This window comes from Balaenoptera physalus, assembly GCF_965194825.1.
Source record: "Balaenoptera physalus genome assembly, chromosome: 1".
NCBI lineage: Eukaryota > Metazoa > Chordata > Mammalia > Artiodactyla > Balaenopteridae > Balaenoptera > Balaenoptera physalus.
This window is the reverse complement of record NC_138882.1, coordinates 30,825,293-30,848,742: the sequence shown is the minus strand read 5'-3', so window position 1 is coordinate 30,848,742 and position 23,450 is coordinate 30,825,293. Positions and strand designations below refer to the sequence as shown.

At 39.3% G+C, this 23,450-nt stretch overlaps 1 protein-coding gene and 1 pseudogene across 2 annotated transcripts in view; both read left to right on the top strand.

Moving 5' to 3' along the window:
• The window catches only part of MAP1LC3C (microtubule associated protein 1 light chain 3 gamma), a 28,805-nt gene extending 13,822 nt beyond the window's left edge, over positions 1-14,983 (top strand). Inside the window, exons 3-4 of the mRNA XM_082471352.1 lie at positions 13,713-13,819; positions 14,587-14,983. Coding sequence (XP_082327478.1) covers positions 13,713-13,819; positions 14,587-14,806 — 327 coding nt within the window. The 3' untranslated portion in view covers positions 14,807-14,983. The remainder of the gene's footprint in view (positions 1-13,712; positions 13,820-14,586) is intronic.
• Positions 14,984-15,177: 194 nt separating this feature from the next.
• On the top strand, positions 15,178-16,786 carry LOC309665106 (signal recognition particle 14 kDa protein pseudogene; annotated as a pseudogene). Its single transcript has one exon. The product of its transcript is annotated as a signal recognition particle 14 kDa protein pseudogene (transcript).
• Positions 16,787-23,450: the final 6,664 nt, after the last annotated feature.

Genomic DNA, 23,450 nt, shown 5'->3' with positions numbered 1-23,450 from the left:
TAGTGTTATTGATCTTAGCTATTGTTTCCTTCATTTCTTTTTCATTTATTTCTGATCTGATCTTCATGGTTTCTTTCCTTCTGCTAACTTTGGGGTTTTTTTTGTTCTTCTTTCTCTAATTGCTTTAGGTGTAAGGTTAGGTTGTTTATTTGAGGTGTTTCTTGTTTCTTGAGGTAGGATTGTATTGCTATAAACTTCCCTCTTAGAACTGCTTTTGCTGCATCCTATATGTATTGGGTTGTTGTGTTTTCATTGTCATTTGTTTCTAGGTATTTTTTGATTTCCTCTTTGATTTCTTCAGTGGTCTCTTGGTTATTCAATAGTGTATTCTTTAGCCTCCATGTATTTGTATTTCTTACAGATTTTTTCCTGTAATTGATATCTAGTCTCATAACACTCTTCTCGGAAAAGATACTTGATATGGTTTCAATTTTCTTAAATTTACCAAAGGTTGATTTGTGATCAACAAGTTATGATCTATTCTGGAGAATGTTCCATGATCACTGGAGAAGAAAGTGTATCCTGTTGTTTTGGGATGGAATGTCCTATAAATATCAATTAAATCCATTTAGTTTAATGTGTCATTTAAAGCTTGTGTTTCTTTATTTATTTTCATTTTGGATGATCTGTCCATTGGTGAAAGTGGAGTGTTAAAGTCCCCTACTATGATTGTGTTACTGTCGATTTCCCCTTATATGGCTGTTAGCATTTGCCTTATGTATTGAGGTGCTCCTATGTTGGGTGCATTAATATTTACAATTGTTTTATCTTCTTCGTGGATTGATCTCTTGAACATTATGCAGCATCCTTCTTTGTCTCTTGTAATAGTCTTTATTTTAAAGTCTATTTTGTCTGATAGGAGAATTGCTACTCCAGCTTTCTTTTGATTTCCATTTGCATGGAATATCTTCTTCCATCCCCTCACTTTCAGTCTGTATGTGTCCCTAGGTCTAAACTGGGTCTCTTGTAGGCAGCATATATATGGGTCTTGTTTTTGTATCCATTCAACCAGTCTATGTCTTTTGGTTGGAGCATTTAATCCATTTACATTTAAGGTAATTATCGATATGTATGTTCCTATTACCATTTTCTTAATTGTTTTGGGTTTGTTATTGTGGGTCTTTTCCTTCTCTCGTGTTTCCTGCCTAGAGAAGTTCCTTTAGATTTTGTTGTAATGCTGGTTTGGTGGTGCAAAATTTTCTTATCTTTTGCTTGTCTGTAAAGGTGTCAATTTCTTCATCAAATCTGAATGAGATCCTTGCTTGGTTGTAGTTTCTCCCCTTTCATCACTTAAAATATGTCCTGCCACTCCCTTCTGGCTTGCAGAGTTTCACTGAAAAATCAGTTGTTAACCTTATGGGGATTCCCTTGTATGTTATTTCTTGTTTTTCACTTGCTGGTTTTAATAGTTTTTCATTGTATTTAATTTTTCATAATTTGATTAATATGTGTCTTGATGTGTTTCTCCTTGGATTTATCCTGTATGGGACTCTCTGCACTTCCTGGACTTGATTGACTCTTTCCTTTCCCATATTAGGGAAGTTTGCAACTATAATCTCTTCAAATATCTTCTCAGTCCCTTTCTTTTTCTCTTCTTCTGGGACCCTTATAATTCGAATGTTGGTGCATTTAATGTTGTCCCAGAGGTCTCTGAGACAGTCCTCAATTCTTTTCATTCTTTATTCTTTGTTCTGCTCTGCGGTAGTTATTTCCAATATTTTTTCTTCCAGGTCACTTATCCGTTCTTCTGCCTCAGTTATTCTGCTATTGATTCCTTCTAGAGAATTTTTAATTTCATTTATTGTGTTGTACATCGTTATTTGTTTGCTCTTTAGTTCTTCTATGTCCCTGTTAAACTTTTTTTGTATTTTCTCCATTCTATTTCCAAGATTTTGAATCATGTTTACTCTCATTACTTTGAATTCTTTTTCAGGTTGACTGCCTATTTCCTCTTCTTTTGTTTGGTCTGGTGCGTTTTTACCTTGGTCCTTCATCTGCTGTATGTTTCTCTGTCTTCTCATTTTGCTTAACTTACTGTATTTGGGGTTTCCTTTTCACAGGCTACAGTTTGTAGTTCGCATTGTTTTTGGTGTCTGCCCCTAGTGGCTAAGGTTGATTCAGTGGGTTGTGTAGGCTTCCTGGTGGAGGGGAGTGGTGACTGTGTTCTGGTAGGTGGGGCTGGGTCCTGTCTTTCTGGTGGGCTGGGCCACATCCAGCGGTGTGTTTTGGGGTGTCTGTGAACTTAGGATGATTTTACGCAGCCTCTCTGCTAATGAGTGGAGTTGTATTCCTGTCTTTCTAGTTTTTTGGCATAGGGTTTCCAGCACTGTAACTTGATGGTCATTGAGTGGTATTGGGGCTTAGCATTGAGATGGCAGTCTCTGGGTGAGCTTTCGCCATTTGATATTACATGGAGTTGGGAGGACTCTGCTGGACAAATGTCCTGAACTCGGCTCTCCCACCTCAGAGGCAGAAGCCTGACACCAGGCTGGAGCATGAAGACCCTGTCAGCCACCCAGCTCAGAAGAAAAGGGACAAAAAAAGAAAGAAGGAAAGCAAAAACTAAAATAATGTAAAATGAAGTTATTAAAATAAGAAATATAAAAAACTTTTTTAGACAGAAAGAAAGAAGAGAGCAACCACACCAGAAAGAAAACCACCAACGATATCAAGCGCTAAACACTATATTAAAAAAAACAAAATTCGGACAGACAGAACCCTAGGACAAGTGGTAAAAGCAAAGCTATATAGACAAAATCACACAAAGAAGCATACATACACACACTCACACACACAAAAAGAAAATATATATGTATCTATATATAAAAAATGGGGAGAACAACCAAATCAATAAACAAATCTATCAATAATAATAAACTCTAAATACTAAGCTAAGATAAACATAAAACCAGAAACAAATTAGATACCGAAAGCAAACCCTAAGTCTACAGTTTTTCCCAAAGTCCACTGACTCAATTTTGGGAAGATTCATTGTATATTCAGGTATTCCAGAGATGCTGCGTACATCAAGTTCATTGTGGAGATTTAATCTACTGATCCTGAGGCTGCTGGGAGAAATTTCTCTTTCTCTTATTTGTTTGCAGAGCTCCTGGGGTTCAGCTTTGGATATGGCCCTGCCTCTGCATGCAGGTCACCTGAGGGCGTCTGTTCCTTCTTCAGACAGTACGGGGTTAAAGTAGCAGCTGATTAGGGGGCTCTGGCACACTCAGGCGGGGGGGAGGGAGGGGTGCAGAATGCAGGGCAAGCCTGAGGTGGCAGAGACCAACATGACATTGGAACAGCCTGAGGCACGCCATGTGTTTTCCTGGGGAAGTTGTCCCTGGATCACGGGCCTCTGGCAGTGGCAGGCTGCACAGGCTCCCAGGAGGGGAGGTGTGGATAGTGACCTGTGCTTGCACATAGGCTTCTTGGTGGCTGCAGAAGCAACCTTAGCATCTAATGCCCTTCGCTGGTGTCCACACTGATAGCCGTGGCTCGCACCCATCTCTGGAGCTCATTTAGGCAGTGCTCTGAATCCCCTCTCCTCGTGCACCCCAAAACAATGGTCTCTTGCCTCTTAGGCAGTTCCAGACTTTTTTCTGGACTCCCTCCCGGTTAGCTGTGGCTCACTAATCCCCTTCAGGCTGTGTTCACACAGCCAACCCCAGTCCTCTCCCTTGGATCTGACCTCCAAAGCCCAAGATTCAGCTCCCAGCCCCCACATGCCCTGGCGGGTGAGCAGACAAACCTCTTGGGCTAGTAAGTGCTGATCGGCAGTGATCCTCTGTGCGGGAATCTCTCTGCTCTGCCCTCTGCACCACTGTTGATGCGCTCTCCTCCATGGCTCTGAAGCTTCCACCCCACCACCCCCTGTCTCCGCCAGTGAAGGGGCTTCCTAGTGTGTGGAAACTTGTTCTCCTTCACAGCTCCCTCTCAGAGGTTCAGGTCCTCTCCCTATTGTTTTTCCTCTGTTTTTACTTTTTTCTTTTGCCCTACCCAGGTACATGGGGAGTTTCTTGCCTTTGGGGAAGTCTGAGGTCTTCTGCCAGCATTTAATAGGTGTTCTGTAGGAGTTGTTCCACATGTAGGTGTATTTCTGATGTGTTTGTAGGGAGAAAGGTGATCTCCACGTCTTGCTCCTCCGCCATCTTGAAGGTCTCCTCGGTGGATTTGTCTTTTTGTTTGGTTGCTCTCTTCTTTCTTTCTCTTATTTATTACTTTAAAATTTTTTTAATAATTATTTTTTGTTTTTATTTTAATAACTATTTTTACTTTATTATTTTTCTTTCTTTCTTTCTCTTTTTCTCCCTTTTCTTCTGAGCTGTGTGGCTGACAAGGTCTTGGTGCTCTGGCCGGGTGTCAGGCCTGTGCCTCTGAGGTGGGAGAGCCTAGTTCAGGACATTGGTCCAGCAGAGACTTCCTGGCTCTAAGTAATATCAAATGGCGAAAGCTCTCCCAGAGATCTCCATCTCAATGCTAAGACCTAGTTCCACTCGATGACCAGCAAGCTACAGTGCTGGACACCCTATGCCAAACAGCTAGCAAGACAGGAACACAACCCCTTCCATTAGAAGAAAGGCTGCCTAAAATCATAATAAGATCACAGACACCACAATACACACCACTGGACGCCATCCTGCCCACCAGAAAGACAAGATCCAGCCTTACCCAACACAGGCGCTAGTCCCCTCCACCAGGAAGCCTACACAACCCACTGAACCAACCTTAAACACTAGGGGCATACAGCAAAAACAATGGTAACTACGAACCTGCAGCCTGCGAAAAAGAGACGTGAAACAGAGTAAGTTAAGCAAAGTGAGAAGAAAGAGAAACACACAGGAGATGAAGGAGCAAGGTAAAACCCAGCAGACCAAACAAATGGAGAGGAAATAGGCAGTCTACCTGAAAACGAATTCAGAGTAATGATAGTAAAGATGATCCAAAATCTTGGAAATAGAATGGAGAAAATACAAGAAATGTTTAACAAGGACCTAGAAGAACTAAACAGCAAACAAAAATAATGAACAACACAATAAATGAAATTAAAAATTCTCTAGAAGGAATCAATAGCAGAATAAATGAGGCAGAAGAATGGATAAGTGACCTGAAAGATAAAATAGTGGAAATAACTGCTGCCTAGCAGAATAAAGAAAAAAAATGAAAAGGATTGAGGACAGTCACAGAGACCTCTGGGACAACATTAAACAAACCAACTTTCTAATTATAAGGGTCCCAGTAGAAGAAGAGAAAAAGAAAGGGACGGAGAAAATATTTGAAGAGATTATAGTTGAAAACTTCCCTAATATGGGAAAGGAAAGAGTCAATCAAGTCCAGGAAGCGCAGAGAGCGCATATAGGATAAATCCAAGGAGAAACACACGAAGACACATATTAATCAAATTATCAAAAATTAAATACAAAGAAAAAATATTAAAAGCAGCAAGGGAAAAATGACAACATACAAGGGAACTTCCATAAGGGTAACAGCTGATTTCTCAGCAGAAACTCTACAAGCCAGAAGGAAGTGGCATGATATACTTAATGCAATGAATGGGAAGAACCTACAACCAAGATTACTCTACCCAGCAAGGATCTCATTCAGATTTGATGGAGAAATCAAAAGCTTTATAGACCAGCAAAAGCTAAGTGAATTCAGCACCACCAAACCAGCTCTACAACAAATGCTAAAGGAACTTCTCTAAGTATGAAACACAAGAGAAGAAAAGGACCTACAAAAACAAACTCAAAACAATTAAGAAAATGGTAATAGGAACATACATATCGATAATTACCTTAAACGTGAATGGATTAAATGCTCCAACCAAAAGACATGGGCTTGTTGAATGGATACAAAAACAGGACCCTTATATATGCTGTCTACAAGACACCCACTTCAGACCTAGGGACACATACAGACTGAAAGTGATGAGATGGAAAAAGATATTACATGCAAATGGTAATCAAAAGAAAGCTGGAGTAGCAATACTCATATCAGATAAAATAGACTTTAAAATAAAGACTGTTACAAGAGACAAGGAAGGACACTACATAATGATCAAGGGATCAATCCAGGAAGAAGATATAACAATTATAAATATATATGCACCCAACATAGGAGCACCTCAATACATTAGACAAATGCTAACAACTATAAAAGAGGAAATCAACAGTAACACAGTGAGAGTGGGGGACTTTAACAGCTCACTTACACCAATGGACAGATCATCCAAAATGAAAATAAATAAGGAAACAGAATCTTTAAATGACACAATAGACCAGATAGATTTAATTGATATTTATAGGACATTCCATCCAAAAACAGCAGATTACACTTTCTTCTCAAGTGCTCACGGAACATTCTACAGGATAGAACACATCTTGGGTCACAAATCAAGCCTCAGTAAATTTAAGAAAATTGAAATCATATCAAGCATCTTTTCTGACCACAATGCTGTGAGATTAGAAATGAATTACAGGGAAAAAAACGTAAAGAACACAAAGACATGGAGGCTAAACAATACATAACTAAATAACCAAGAGATCACTGAAGAAATCAAAAAGGAAATAAAAAAATAGCTAGAGACAAATGACAATGAAAACACGATGATCCAAAACCTATGGGATGCAGCAAAAGCAGTTCTAAGAAGGAAGTTTACAGCTATACAAGCCTACCTCAAGAAACAAGAAAAATCTCAAATAAACAATCTAACCTTACACCTAAAGGAACTAGAGAAATAAAAACAAACAAAACCCAAAGTTAGCAGAAGGAAAGAAATCATAAAGATCAGAGCAGAAATAAATAGAAACAAAGAAAACAATAGCAAAGATCAATAAAACTAAAAACTGGTTCTTTGAGAAGATAAACAAAATTGATAAACCATTAGCCAGACTCATCAAGAAGAAGAGAGAGGACTCAAATCAATAAAATTAGAAATGAAAATGAAGTTACCACAGACACTGCGGAACTACAAGGCATCCTAAGAGACTACTACATGCAACTCTATGCCAATAAAATGGACAACCTGGAAGAAATGGACAAATTCTTAGAAAGGTATAACCTTCCAGGACTGAACCAGGAAGAAATAGATAATATGAACAGACAAATCACAATTAATGAAATTGAAATTGTGATTAAAAATCTTCCAACAAACAAAAGTCCAGGACCAGATGGCTTCACAGATGAATTCTATCAAACATTTAGAGAAGAGCTAACACCCATCCTTCTCAAACTCTTCCACAAAATTACAGAGGAAGGAACACTCCCAAACTCATTCTATGAGGCCACCATCACCTTGATACCAAAACCAGACAAAGATACTACAAAAAAGAAAATTACAGACCAATATCATTGATGAATATAGATGCAAAAACCCTCAACAAAATACTAGCCAACAGAATCCAACAACACATTAAAAGGATCATACACCATGATCAAGTGGGATTTATCCCAGGGATGCAAGGATTCTTCAATATATGCAAATCAATCAATGTGATACACCATATTAACAAATTGAAGAATAAAATCCATATGATCATCTCAGTAGATGCAGAAAATGCTTCTGACAAAAGTCAATACCCATTTATGATAAAAACTCTCCAGAAAGTGGGCATAGAGGGAACCTACCTCAACATAATAAAGGCCATATATGACAAACCAACAGCAAACATCATTCTCAATGGAGAAAAACTGAAAGCATTTCCTCTAAGATCAGGAAGAAGACTAGGATGTCCACTCTCACCACTATTATTCAACATAGTTTTGGAAGTCCTAGCCACAGCATTCAGAGAAGAAAAAGAAATAAAAGGAATACAAATTGGAACAGAAAAAGTGAAACTGTCACTGTTTGCAGATGACATGATACTATACATAGAGAATCCTAAAGATGCCACCAGAAAACTACCAGAGCTAATCAATGAATTTGGTAAAGTTGCAGGATACAAAATTAATGCACAGAAATCTCTTGCATTCCTATACACTAATGATGAAAAATCTGAAAGAGAAATTAAGGAAAAACTCCCATTTACCATTGCAACAAAAAGAATAAAATACCTAGGAATAAACCTACCTAAGGAGACAAAAAACCTGTATGCAGAAAACTATAAGACACTGATGAAAGAATTTAAAGATGATACCAACAGACGGAGAGACATACCATGTTCTTGTGTCGGGAGCCAGCTGCAAGATGACACAGTCCTTGCAGCTTAAAGCATGGCAAAGTCCTGCTTAATTCCTGACAGGACCTGAAAGAGTTATTAGAGAAGATATGAGTCTTGGCCCGTGGGGTTGCTTGCGGTTTCTCTAACTATAGTTTGTCTTTGGCATATTTTGGTAATCACAGTCTGTTCTCACGCATGTTAATATTCTGGTTCGCAGAATGTTTTGTACTATAACTTCAACATTAAGGAAATACTGTCAGATGATTCTGTCTTGTGATTTTAACAAAAACATATATTGTCTATTGCAATCTATAAAAAGAGTTTTGATGGGAAATAAAGGTGTGTGTGCTTATACACCACCCTCCTGACCCCATCTCTTCTTAATCCCCTCACCTGCTCTCAGGACCTGTTCCTCAGTCTAACAGCGACTGACATTCTTGAATTGGAAGAATCAATATTGAGAAAATGGCTATACTACCCAAAGCAATCTACAGATCCAGTGCAATCCCTATCAAATTACCAATGACATTTTTTACATAACTAGAACAAAAAATCTTAAAATTTTTATGGAGACACAAAAGACCCCAAATAGCCAAAGCAGTCTTGAGGGAAAAAAACGGAACTGGAGGAATCAGACTCCCTGACTTCAGACTCTACTACAAAGCTACAGTAACCAAGACAATATGGTACTGGCACAAAAACAGAAACATAGATCAATGGAACAAGATAGAAAGCCCAGAGATAAACCTATGCACCTATGATCAACTATCTATGACAAAGGAGGCAAGCATATACAATGGAGAAAAGATAATCTCTTCAATAAGTGGTGCTGGGAAAACTGGACAGCTACATGTAAAAGAATGAAATTAGAACAATCCCTAATGCCATACATAAAAATAAACTCAAAATGGATTAGAGACCTAAATGTAAGACCAGACTCTATAAAACTCTTAGAGGAAAACATAGAAAGAACACTCTTTGACATAAATCACAGCAAGATCTTTTTTGATCCACCTCCTACAGTAATGGAAATAAAGACAAAAATAAACAAATGGGACCTAATGAAACTTAAAAGCTTTTGCAAAGCAAAGGAAACTACAAACAAGGCAAAAAGACAACCCTCAGAATGGGAGAAAATATTTGCAAATGCATCAGTGGACAAAGGATTAATCTCCAAAATATATAAACATCTCATGCAGCTCAATATTAAAAATCAAACAACTCAATCCAAAAATGGGCAGAAGACCTAAATAGATATTTCTCCAAAGAAGACATACAGATGGCCAAGAAGCACGTGAAAAGCTGCTCAACATCACTAATCATTAGAGAAATGTAAATCAAAACTACAATGAGGTATCACCTCACACCAGTTAGAGTGGGCATCATCAGAAAATCTACAAACAACAAATGCTGGAGAGAGTGTGGAGAAAAGGGAACCCTCTTGCTCTGTTGGTGGGAATGTAAATTGATACAGCCACTATGGAGAACAGCATGGAGGTTCCTTAAAAAACTAAAAATAGAATTACCATATGATCCAGCAATCCCCCTACTGGGCATATGCCCAGAGAAAACCATAATTCAAAAAGACACATGCACCCCAATGTTCATTGCAGCACTATTTACAACAACCAGGTAATAGAAGCAACTTTAATGCCCATCGACAGACGAATGGATAAAGAAGATGTGGTACATATATACAATGGAATATTACTCAGCCATAAAAAGGAATGAAATTGGTTCATTTGTTGAGATGTGGGTGGATCTAGAGACTGTCATACAGTGAAGTAAGTCAGAAAGAGAAAAACAAATATCGTATATTAACGCATATATGTGGAACCTAGAAAAATGGTACAGATGAACCGGTTTGCAGGGCAGAAATTGAGACACAGATGTAGAGAACAAATGTATGGACACCAAAGGGGGAAAGCCCCGGGGGTGGGTGGTGAGGGTGGTGTTGTGATGAATTGGGCGATTGGGATTGACATGTATACACTGATGTGTATAAAATTGATGACTAATGAGAACCTGCTGTATATATAAAAAAAAAAATACAAAGGATCATGAGAGATTGCTACAAGCAACTATATACCAATAAAATGAACAACCTGGAAGAAATGGACAAATTCTTAGAAAAGCACAACCTTCCAAGACTGAACCAGGAAGAAATAGAAAATATAAACAGACCAATCACAAGTACTGAGATTGAGACTGTGATTAAAAATCTTCCAACAAACAAAAGCCCAGGATAGGATGGCTTCACAGGCGAATTCTATCAAACATTTAGAGAAGAGCTAACACCTATCCTTTTCAAACTCTTCCAAAATATAGCAGAGGGAAGACCACTCCAAACTCATTACACGAGGCCACCATCACCCTGATACCAAAACCAGACAAAAATGTCACAAAGAAAGAACATACACGCCAATATCACTGATGAACATAGATGCAAGAATCCTCAACAAAATACTAGCAAACAGAATCCAACAGCACATTAAAAGGATCATACAACACGATCAAGTGGGGTTTATCCCAGGAATGCAAGGATTCTTCAATATACGCAAATCGATCAATGTGATACACCATATTATCAAATTGAAGGATAAAAACCATATGATCATCTCAATAGATGCAGAAAAAGCTTTTGACAAAATTCAACACCCATTTATGATAAAAACCCTCCAGAAAATAGGCATAGAGGGAACTTACCTCAATGTAATAAAGGCCATATATGACAAACCCACAGCCAACACCATCCTCAAGGGTGAGAAATTTAACCATTTCCACTAAGACCAGAAGCAAGACAAGGTTGCCCACTCTCACCACTATTATTCAACATAGTTTTGGAAGTCCTAGCCACAGCAATCAGAGAAGAAAAAGAAATAAAAGGAATACAAACTGGAAAAGAAGAAGTAAAGCTGTCACTGTTTGCAGATGACATGATACTATACATAGAGAATCCTAAAGATGTTACCAGAAAACTACTAGAGCTAATCAATGAATTTGGCAAAGTTGCAGGATACAAAATTAATGCACAGAAGTCTCTTGCATTCCTATACACTAATGATGAAAAATCTGAAAGAGAAATTAAGGAAACACTCCCATTTACCATTGCAACAAAAAGAATAAAATACCTAGGAGACAAAACCTAGGTTTATCTCTGTAGGAGATGAACCTACCTAAGGAGACAAAAGACCTGTATGCAGAAAACTATAAAACACTGATGAAAGAAATTAAAGATGATACAAACAAATGGAGAGATATACCATGTTCTTGGAATGGAAGACTCAACATTGTGAAAATGACTATACTACCCAAAGCAATCTACAGATTCAGTGCAATCCCTATCAAACTACCAATGGCTTTTTTCACAGAAGTAGAACAAAAAAATTCAGAATTTGTATGGAAACACAAAAGACCTCGAATAGCCAAAGCAATCATGAGAAAGAAAAATGGAGCTGGAGGAATCAGGCTCCCTGACTTCAGACTATACTACAAAGCTACAGTAATCAAGAAGTATGATACTGGCACAAAAACAGAAATATAGATCAATGGAACAGGATAGAGAACCCAGAGATAAACCCACGTACATATGGTCACCTTATTTGTAATAAAGGAGGCAAGAATATACAGTGGAGAAAAGACAGCCTCTTCAATAAGTGGTGCTGGGAAAACTGGATAGCTACATGTAAAAGCATGAAATTAGAACACTCCTTAACACCATACACAAAAATAAACTCAAAATGGATTCAAGACCTAAATGTAAGTCCAGACATTATAAAACTCTTAGAGGAAAACATAGGCAGAACACTCTATGACATAAATTACAGCAACATCCTTTTTGACCCACCTCCTAGAGAAATGGAAATAAAAACAAAAATAAACAAGTGGGACCTAATCAAACTTAAAAGCTTTTGCACAGCAAAGGAAACCATAAACAAGACCAAAAGACAACCCTCAGAATGGGAGAATATATTTGCAAATGAAGCCACTGACAAAGGATTAATCTCCAAAATTTACAAGCAGCTCATGCAGCTTAATATCAAAAAACAAACAATGCAATGCAAAAATGGGCAGAAGACCTAAATAGACATTTCTGCAAAGAAGGTATACAGATTGCCAACAAACACATGAACGGATGCTCAACATCACTAATCGTTAGAGAAATGCAAATCAAAACTACAATGAGGTATCACTTCACACCAGTCAGAATGGCCATCATCAGAAAATCTACAAACGATAAATGCTGGAGAGGGTGTGGAGATAATGGAACCCGCTTGCACTGTTGGTGGGAATGTAAATTGATACAGCCATTATGGAGAACATTATGGCGGTTACTTAAAAAACTAAAAATAGAACTACCATCCGATCCAGCAATCCCAGTACTGGGCATATATCCTGAGAAAACCATAATTCAAAAAGAGTTCACTGGATGTTCATGCAGTTCCATGTTCACTGCAGCTCTATTTACAATAACCAAGACATGGAAGCAACCTAAGTGTCCATCGACAGATGAATGGATAAAGAGGATGTGACTCCTATATACAATGGAATATTACTCAGCCATAAAAAGAAATGAAACTGAGTTATTCGTAGTGAGGTAGATGGACCTAGAGTCTGTCATACAGAGTGAAGTAAGTCAGAAAGAGAAAAACAAATACCGTATGCTAACACATATATATGGAATCTAAAAAAAAAAAAATGGTTCTGAAGAACGTAGGGGCAAGACAGGAATAAAGACGAAGGTGTAGAGATTGGACTTGAGGACATGGGGAGTGGGAAGGGTAAGCTGGGACAAAGTGAGAGAGTGGCATGGACTTATATATACTACCAAATGTACAATAGATAGCTAGTCAGAAGCAACCGCATAGCACAGGGAGATCAGCTCAGTGCTTTGTGACCACCTAGCGGGGTGGGATCAGGAGGGTGGGAGGGAGATGCAAGAGGGAGGAGATATGGGGATATATGTATATGTATAGCTGATTCACTTTGTTATAAATCAGAAACTAACACACCATTGTAAAGCAATTATACTTCAATAAAGATGTTTAAAAAAAATGATGTGTTACATATACACAATGGAATATTACACAGCCATAAAAGGAACGAAATTGGGTCATTTGTAGAGACTTGGATGTATCTAGAGACTGTCATACAGAGTGAAGTAAGTCAGAAAGAGAAAATCAAATATCATATATTAATGCATATATGTGGAACCAGAAAAATGGTACAGATGAACTGGTTAGCCGGGCAGCAATAGAGACACAGATGTAGAGAACAAACGTATGGACACCAAGGGGGGAAAGTGGCAGGGTTGGGGGGGTTGGTGGTGGTGGGATGAATTGGGAGACTGGGATTGACATGTATAAATTGATGTGTATAAAATGGATGACTAATAAGAACCTGCTGTATAAAAAAATAAAATGAAATTCAAAATAAAAAAAAAATAACGCAGCCAATGACCTCCTTCTCTCTATTCCAAGTTCCTAAGATGTAGAGAACTGAGGCATATTCTTTGGCCGTTTCTTCAGAAGAGATTAAGATCAAAACTCTTGACAGGTGATAGTGGAGTGCTACCCCAGGGAGATGCTCCTGCCGTCACTGGACAAGACCAAGTTCCTAGTCACACAGGAGCTGACCATGACCCAGTTCCTCAGTGTCATCCGGTAGGTAACAAAGTGCTCATGGGGGTGTGTGCTGTGTGGCCCTGGGCTTTTTGGAACAATGAGAGATGGGATATGGCAGAGAGACAAGGAGAAGGATTTGTGCTTCACATTTTCTCTTCAACTCTGCCTTTAAAAAGGATGATCTCATGAGTAACCAATTTTAAAAAGATGTCAAGTACCTTGCTACAACACTAAAATAAGTGAGAGCTCCCAATGTTGATGTACCAGCTATATTTTCTTTTGCTTCAACATTTTAGTGGTACTGTGTTTTAATTTCTGTATTCAAATTTCTCTAAGAATTTTTCAAAGTAATCTTTGGAAACTGGTCCAAAGCCCTCTGTTTTCAGGATTTTAAAAGCCTAGTGACAGCATTTTACCTCTAAATATTTTCCCCTTTGTGGCAGGGCTTTGGATTATCCAATGTTGGTTAACCACGTTGTGAAACTATTTCCTCTCCCACCCACAACATAAATTTAGCCCCTCCTAGCTGAGACTGGGGGTGTACTGACTGTGCCTCTAATGTATGGTTAGAGGGTGGTTAGATAGGGCTAACCATTACCAACAGATTCAGCTTGCTCTGCTATCAAAACAATCTAAAGTTTGAGGATGACTGTGCTAGAGTGGGGAGGTGGGGGCATCTTGGGTCGATATGGCCAGACACTAGCCAAACAGAGGTAAGAAAGGCTGTGGATCAGGGGTCATTCCCTTCCAGGTTAACTTTTTCCCTTCCTGCCCCCCTCCCACACACACCCTCTTCCCCAACCCAGGAGCCGCATGGTCCTAGGGGCCACTGAAGCCTTTTACTTGGTGGTGAACAACAGGAGCTTCGGAAGTATGAATGTGACCATGGCAGAGATCTACAGGGACTACAAGGATGAGGATGGTTTCGTGTACATGACCTATACCTCCCAGATGTTTGGCTGCTTGGGGTCAGCAGCCCCCAAGGATGGGAGCAGCCTTGGGGGCAGGCCCTGCTATCCTCTATAACACGTATCCTCTAACCAATGCATTCACCAATGCAGGAGACACAGACTTCTTTCTGTGTGTGCAGTGATGGTCCAGGGGGCAAGGCCGCCCTGCAGTGATCAGCACCAGCCATGACAGTGAGGCGAGGCCTGCCCTGTTTCCTTTTTGTGCTCGTGGTCTTTGGTGGCTCTTGAGAACTTTGTAAATAGTAAGTCTTTTCTAAGTGGTTATCTTGTGCAATGAGATGGGGAGGTATTTTAAGCGTCTCCTCTGGTGGAAGCCAGGCTAGAGGCCCTTGAGGGGTTTGATCTCCCTGTTGTGGGCAGGAGTCACGTGTATGCTCGGGCATGGAGAACCTGAGATGTGTGGATAGTCTCCGTGGAGCCTAATGCAACCAGTGTGAACTGCCTCATGGTGGGAGGGGGGAGGGGATGGGCGCAGAGGGGAAGTGGTCTTATCTGTGTCATTAAAGAGATTATTGTTATTTCCACAGCATTCACTTGACTTGGTTATTTCCCCTTATATTCTTTTAGTCTGTCCATGCCACACAGATTTATGCCAGAGTTGTTACTGCTCAGTTTCAGATAATTTAGATGATTAGTTTTCCTTGCAATAGAATTTTTAAAATAATGACTTGTGTTTAAATCCTTGTTATGGGGCTTGGGGCTTATGCTGACAGAGTGGAGCCAGCAGCACCAGGATGGTGCTGCTGGAGAGAGAGCAGTTCCTGACGGAGCTGACCAGGATCTTCCAGAAGTGCCGGTTGTCGGGCAGTGTGTGCATCACCCTGAAGAAGTATGATGGTCGAACTAAACCCATTCCAAGGAAGGGTTCTGTGGAGGGCTTTGAGCCCTCAGACAAGTGTCTGTTAAGAGCTACTGATGGGAAAAAGAAGATCAGCACTGTGGTGAGCTCCAAAGAAGTGAATACGTTTCAGATGGCTTGTTCAAACCTGCTGAGAGCTAACATGGATGGGCTGGAGAAGAGGGACAAAAAGAGCCAGAGTAAGAAGAACAAAGCAGGGCAGTGAAGGGCACCAGATTTCCTGCCTTCACCAGCTAACCACTGAATTGCTATTTTTCCTTGGGTTTTTACTTTTGGCCACAAAGCTGGGTTTCTGATTCCCCTACAGTAACTGTTTTCATGTGAGATTAGGGTCATTTTTGGATGGAAGAAGGGCTGTAGTGTTTACAGGGTAGTTACAAGAAGCCAGTTTAATTTAGGTCTGGCTAAGTGGTCTGTGTTGTGTGGTTGTAAGTTTCTGGATAATAGTTTACAGTCTCTGTAGCCGTCTGTGAAGAGCACTGTATCATTAAACCAGTATTTATCAGCACTGACCATCTTTTATTCCTTTTCCCACCCCATAAAAAGTTTCTGGCAATAGCTCCTCATTCTGGAATGATGTGATTACGAACAGGCTTTAAGCCCTGTCTTATGGGTTACTGGAATTGAAACCTGACAATTTTATAAAAAGTTGTGTTATTTCATGGGTATTTTCCCCAACTTGCTGTATAATTTTATCATCATAGTTCCTTTAGCAAATTTGAATGAGTTCTCATAGCCAAATGAGAGTTTGCTTAACCAAACTAAGGATAAGCCTATTACAAAATCATCAAGAATAAAGATTCCAAGTTAATGATGATTAAAAAAAATCCTTATTATGGGCCAGGCATTGTTCAATGCACTCTACATGTATTAAGTCCTCATAATCATTTTATCTGTTAAGTATTATTACTCCCATTTTAAGGATGAGGAAATTGGGTCAGAGAAAGGTCAAGAAACTCACCTAACAACTAGCAAGTAGCAAAACCAGGTTTTGAAATCAGGCAGACTGGCGTAGAACCCAGGCTCTTATCCCCTCTACCAGTCTTCCTTTCCTCACTTGGTGAGAACCTACTAATGCTTGAATTGAAGCTGAGTTACACTTGCTTACTACCCCGCATGGGAGACAGAGTTGTGAACACAGAACTGCGGAGGAGCTTGGTCACATAAAAATAGTTAATGGGGAGTGTGGGGGAGCCCGAAGGAGGGAGAGCTTCCAGGGGAGTGCAGTCTGAACTGGGTTTGGAGAAGGAAAAAGTAATTTCATGAGAAGAGATAATTTTTTTTTTTTTTACCAGCAAAATAGGTTTATTCTTGAGCAGCAAAGAATTGTAGTTTGGGACATGCAACTATGGCAAACCACATGCAAGTCTGGTAAAACAAAAGAGAGGAAAGTCTTTTATAGAGGAGAAGGGGAAGTTAGGAGGGGTTGTTATGAACAAACATTGTCTGAGTTGTGACCATCTCTCATTGGCTGAGTTGTGAGAAGAAAATCTTGCTGGTGATAGTAGTGTCACTTCCTGCAGGAGATGCAAGATACCATCTCTTTCTGTTGGAATCTGTATTGACATTGAGTGAGAGCTCCCCCTCTGGCCTCCTGAATCCATTTTAGTGAAGTTTCCCTTTATTAATTTTTTTTGTTTTGTTTTTTATTCACTTATGGTGAGTAAACATTGATTAAGCATGTCCTGTGTGCCAGGCGCTTCAAAGAGCTGGAGCTACAGCAGCAAACAAGACAAATAAGGGCCCAGCCTCATGTAGCTCTCTCCAGTGAGGGAAGAAAGAAAACAGAGAAGCATTATAAGTGGTATGAAGGCCAGGAGACAGGGTCCTGGGACAGAGATGGGGAGATACCTTACCTTGGTGGTCAGGGAGACCTCGCTGAGGAGTGACAATTGAAATGAGTCCATAAGAGAAGGAGCCAGCCCTGCGTAGATCTGGGGGAGAACTTGTACACTTTGCAGGAAAGTGAGCTGTGATGTTTTGATTTTCAGTATTTTTACTGATGCTGCTTCCCTACATGTTTTGGCTTTTCTGGTTGGAGCAGGATGTTTTCAGTGGCTCTATTTACAATGGGCACATAATAAAGGTTCACCAAATAACTTATTGGTAGCTACTTTCTTTTAGTCCTTTCTCTAGACCCTGGAGTCTCTAATGAGTCTTGCTTTCATTTATACCCAGTCTTCAGTTATTTCATTTGACCATTTCTTTACCACCCCCACAGAATAATCTGGGCCAATTTCTCTTGAACAATGAACACTGTAACATTAAACCAAATTAAACTGAACTATTATTTTAGATGATTACATTACATTCAATTAAACTAAAAATAACAACAATGAAAAGTATCCATTAGCCACCAGAATGGAGGTAGAAATGACTAGAGGGGTGGGAATACAGAGGGTAGAAGTAGGAAGATTCAAGAGAAGATTCCTCAGGAACTATTTCTTCTGTACTCAGCCTGTTTTTGATGTTCCCTCCTGTCAATTTCTTCCTTTTTATTTGCCATTCAGGCCTTTACCACCAAGAAGAAAAAGGGCACAAAACACAACTTTGTTGTTAACTATTGCTGCATAACAAACCACTTTAAGTTTCAGTGACATAAAACAAGGATTTATTATTTCCATGGAGAAATCATGGAGATTCCCATGATTCTGTGGATTGGTTGGAGGTTCCTCTGCTGTTTTCACCTGGGCTCACTCACTCAGCTGGAGGATCCGAAGCTGGAAGTTCTGAGAAGAGCTGCCCTCCACTGCCACCAGGCCCAGCCTTTGGTTCTGGCTATTTGCTGGTGGCTTGGACCACTCACTTTGCCTCTTATCCTCGGAAAGCTAGGTCAGCTCCTCAAATGGGGGCTTCAGGGCTGCATTCCAAGGGGGTAAAGTGGAAAATGCAAGTCCTCTTGTAGCTCTGGCTCTGGACACCTGCCTAGTGTCATTTCTGCCACATTCTTTGGTAAAGCCCAGATTAAGGCGGTGGGGAAAAGAGCACCTCTTGACGGAAAAAACTTCAATTCAGAATCTGTGGCCATATTTCATCAACCACATACTTTTAAAAAGCACACCTAGCCCACTCCTCCACCAACCACATCCTATGCTTTCTGTGATTTATTTTTCACCAATAAATGCATGTTTCTTCACTGTTCACCTTTTCTTCTCTGCCTGCCTTTGGCCCTCTGCCTCCCTGGGCCAGTGGTGATTGATTGTGGCTGGCTCTAGCCTTCCAGCTTCACTCTGTCTCCTGCTGGACTCCAGGGAGAATGGCCCTGTGGCTCTCCACCCTTACTGTAGCCACTTGATCAGTATGGGTATTTGGGCTGAAATAATTACCTTCTTCCTTATGAAGTGCGCAGAGGTTTGGTCCTTGCTCTTGTGATCTATACCCCAATACACTCATATACCATAACCCAGAAAGTCTCTCTGCTTTAGAGTAAATATCTGCCAAATATATTGCTTAACTAAGCTGCATAGATAGATAGATAGATATAAATATTAGCTAATATGTGTGTACAAATATGTACCCTTTTTTTAATGTACACACATATTAGCTAATATATATTATATATACATATATATACATATATAAATGGTGCCTTGTAAAAGCTTGATGTTGTCATGTCAGTGCTAGAGAGTGACATATGATAGGTGCATAGTAAAATACATATATTAAACTTTATTTCATGAAACAGGTTTCTACTGTATGCTCACAATGGGTCAGCACATTACAGTGCAGTGTGATAAGGGGATACAGTGCTCTAGATAGGTACCTACAACATCCACTCAAATTTGGAGTCCAGGAATAATTCCAGGAGGATGTGATGTTGAAGCAAATATATGGTGAGAAAGAATTAGACCAAGAAGAGAAAGAAAGATATTCTAGGTACAGAAAATAGGATGGAATATTTGAAGAACTAAAATCATTCCAGTGTGGCTGGAACTTTGAGAAGTGAGTGGAACAAGTAAGGAACAGTGCCATATGAGGCTGGATAGGAGGTGAGGGCCATGAGTGACAGTTAAGAAGAGTGAATTTTATCCTGAGAAGACTGGAAGGGATGGTATATGCTTCTAAGGTCTGGAGTGCCATGGTTCAGGTTCCATGTTAGAAAGCTCACTCTGCCTAAGAAAGAAGACTGTTGGAAGTTTTTAATATCCTTTATATAAAGGTTAATGTCCTGAAGTTACTAAAGATGCTAATCCCATCTAGGTAACTGAAAGATTTTAAGGAAGAGAGTGACAAAGTTAGACTTGTATCCTAGAGGTATGATGTTCCAGAAGAAGCTTCTAAGAGGGCATAAAGAGATGAGAAGCTGAGGTGATGGAGAAGGTTTGGAATGGAGATGAGAGTGCTGCTGGCATCAGGGAGCTCTGTGTGCTTCATTGGGAGGCAGTACATTAGCCAGACTCCAAAAGTGGATGAGTTCATGGAGACGCTGGACTCTGGCACCACCCCAAACATAGTAGTCCCATCGTTCACCACAGCTCAGGCCTGAGAGGGAGGCAAGGTGCCGACTAGCTACTGGGTGGTGTCTCTCACAGACCACGCCCCCAAATTGGGGCTAATACCCACAGAATATCCCAATAGCTTTATCCTGATTAAGGTTTGTTTTAGGGAATACCAAAGATCACCGGGGACATTTTTTTATATCCTCTCAGTCCAAAAATACCTGGCTTGTCCACTGTGTGAGGAGGACACCAGTGACCTTTTAGAGTGGCCGGACACTCCTCTATGTCACAGAATATGAGAGTAAGAACTGAAAACACTGTTTGGAGATCAGGGAATGGAAGAGTGAGAATGAGAGGGAGACACTGAAGATGTAGCTGAAGGGCCTGGAGCCTGAGGAAGCCAGGCTGGTCCAGGAAGTGGCACATGGAGAAGAACCGAGAAAGAACAGCAGAAAATCATGAAGCAGAGCAGAAAACAGGAGCCCCTCTAGATATTACAAGCAGAGATATTTCACACAAGACATTTTTTTATAGGATGTTGAAAAGCAGGAAGAGAAAAACAGAGAAGGGGGGGTAACTAGAGGACAAATTTTGCTGCCTGATGCAGAATTCATTCATATCCATGTGTATCACTTCTTTTTATCATTTCATTTATTGATGTTTGCTGGTGATGAACTCTCTTTTTTTCTTGATCTGAAAATGTGTTTATTTTATCTTCATTCTTTATACATGTTTCTATTCAGCATAGAATTTTAGGTTTGCAATTATTTTCTTTCAATGAATTAATGAAGTCCTTCCATATTCTTTTGGTTTCTATTTTTTGCTAATGAAGTTAACTATCAATCTGACTTTGGCTACTTTGAAGATAATCTCTCTCTCTCTCTCTGGATGTATGTTTTTAAAATATTCTCTTTCTCTTTGATTATCTGCAGTTTTACTGTGATGTGTTTAGTTATGGTTTTCTTTTTGTTTATCTTCCTTGGCGTTCATTAAGTTTCTTGAATCTGTAGATTGATATGGTTCACCTTTCTGGAGAACTCTCAAATATAATCCTTTCAAATACAGCCTCTGCCAATGCTCTCTCTCCTTCTGGAACCTTCTTACTCTGCCCTGAAGTCTCTTATCCTCTCTTCCTTAGTTTCTATATTTCTCTCTCTCTCATTCTATATAATATCTTCTGACCTATCTTCCAGGTCTATCATTTTCTCTTCTGTGTTCAATCTACTCTAAAACCCACTTTACTGAAATGTTAATTTGGATTATTTTATTTTTTCATGTGTGGAAGCTTTATTTGGTTCTTTTACAAGTCTATTGTTCCACTTGTTACAGTTTCCTGTTCCCTGAAGATATTTTTAAGCTTGTCAAAATTTTTACACATAATTATCATTAAAAATCTCTTTCTAGCATTTGAGGTCTTTGGGGGCTAGTTTATGCTGGTATTTCTATTAGTGATTGTTCATTGCACTTTATTTCCTTGTTGTGCTAATTTATCTTTGATTTTGTGCTACATTTTTCCCTTGAAAGTTTATTTGTGAAATTTTCCAGAGGCCGAGGATAAGCATTCTTTCCTCCAGAGAGGCTTTGCATTTGCAACTGCCAAGCACCTGTATACCAAGAATCTGTAACCATTTAAAAGTAAATATATTTTAGTGCCTGATAGTGTTAACTTGAGCTGCAAGTGTTCATAAGGTCAGCATTCGTTTTCCAAACTCAAGTTCTCTTTCCCCACTCGACCCCAAACTCCTCCCACTTGAAGGGGAATAAGAAAAGGGAACCAAAAAAAAAAAAAAAGAAAGAAAAAGAAAAGGGAAGCAAGTATACTCTGGTTCAGTCTGCCCTTTTGAGTCTCAGCTCAATTTCTCCACTGTTTCCAGCCAGATATGCAAATGCCTCAGGCAAGAGTGAACTGTGGACTGCCACCTCCCTCTTGTTTCTTGACTTCTTAATTTTGAGCTTTCTTTTCAATAACTTTTAAGAAGTTATCTCTTCAATAATTTTGAAAAAGTTATCTCTTCAATAACTTTTAAGTTTTTTTCATACTGTATCATTTTAAGTCGTCTTCAGTAGAAATATGGCCCAAATAACATAGCGTGCCATCATGGAAAATGGAAATTCCCCTAATTATCTTTCTATTCTTTTTCTCATTTCTACTAAGTCTGTGCACAGTCCAATATTAGTCATTGGCCAAGAATTGTTGGGGTTTCCTCAACTGTAACACAGGGTTAATCATCTCTTCCTACCCCACAGAGTAAGTATGAAAGTCAGATAAGATTCTGTAGGTAAAAGTTCCTGTGAACTATTGTGTCATCTAAAGGGAACTAGAAAGGTATGTGAGCAGAGTGATTTGACTGTCTTTGTGTTCCTCCCAGTTCTAAATTCCAAGAGTCTATACTTCTGCATGAATATTTCTCATCTCTGTCCATTGTTTATATAGATCTTCACAACCTTCTCTGCCCATTTATAATACCCAGCACCCTATTGTTTTCTACGTGAATCTACCTATCCTTCAAGATTCGTACAAGTATATCTTCTATACCAGTGGTCCTCATGATGGCTATTAAAATGCATATGTGTGAGCCCCACCCAGACCAGTGTAATCAGAATCTCTGGCGGTGAGGCCCAGATGAGTCACTGTACAGGTTGAGTATCACAGTCTACATATAGCCTTTCCTGACACACTGAAAGCCAGTAATCCAGTAATCTCTCCTTCTTAATCCTTTCTCTTATTGACTGTATCATTCATTGGGACAGAGCCCACACTGCCTTGTATAGCTAAATTCAATCGTTTTACAGTAATTTTTTAAAATAGAAGTATAGTTGATTTACATTGTTGTGTTAGTTTTCTGGTGTATAGCAAACTGATTCAGATATATATATATATATGTTCATTTTCAGATTCTTTTCCATTATAGTTTATTACAAGATATTGAATATGGTTCCCAGTGCTATACAGTAAGATCTTGTTTATCTATTTTATATATAGTAGTGTGTATCTCCTAATCTGAAACTGCTAAATGATCCCTCCACCACTTCCCATTTGGTACCTATAAGTTTATTTTCTATGCCTGTGAGTCTGTTTCTGTTTTGTAAATAAGTTCACTTGTATCATTTTTTTAGATTCCACATGTAAGTGCTATCACATGATATTTGTCATTCTCTGTCTGATTTACTTCACTTAACATGATAATCTCTAGGTCCATCCGTGTTGCTGCTAATATTATTTCATTTTTATGGCTGAGTAATATTCCATTGTGTATATATATATATATATATATATATATATATATATATATATATATTGCTGCATTGCTGGATGATATGGTAACTCTATTTTTAGCTTTTAAGGAACCTCCATACTGTTCTCCATAGTGGCTGTATCAATTTACATTCCCATCAACAGT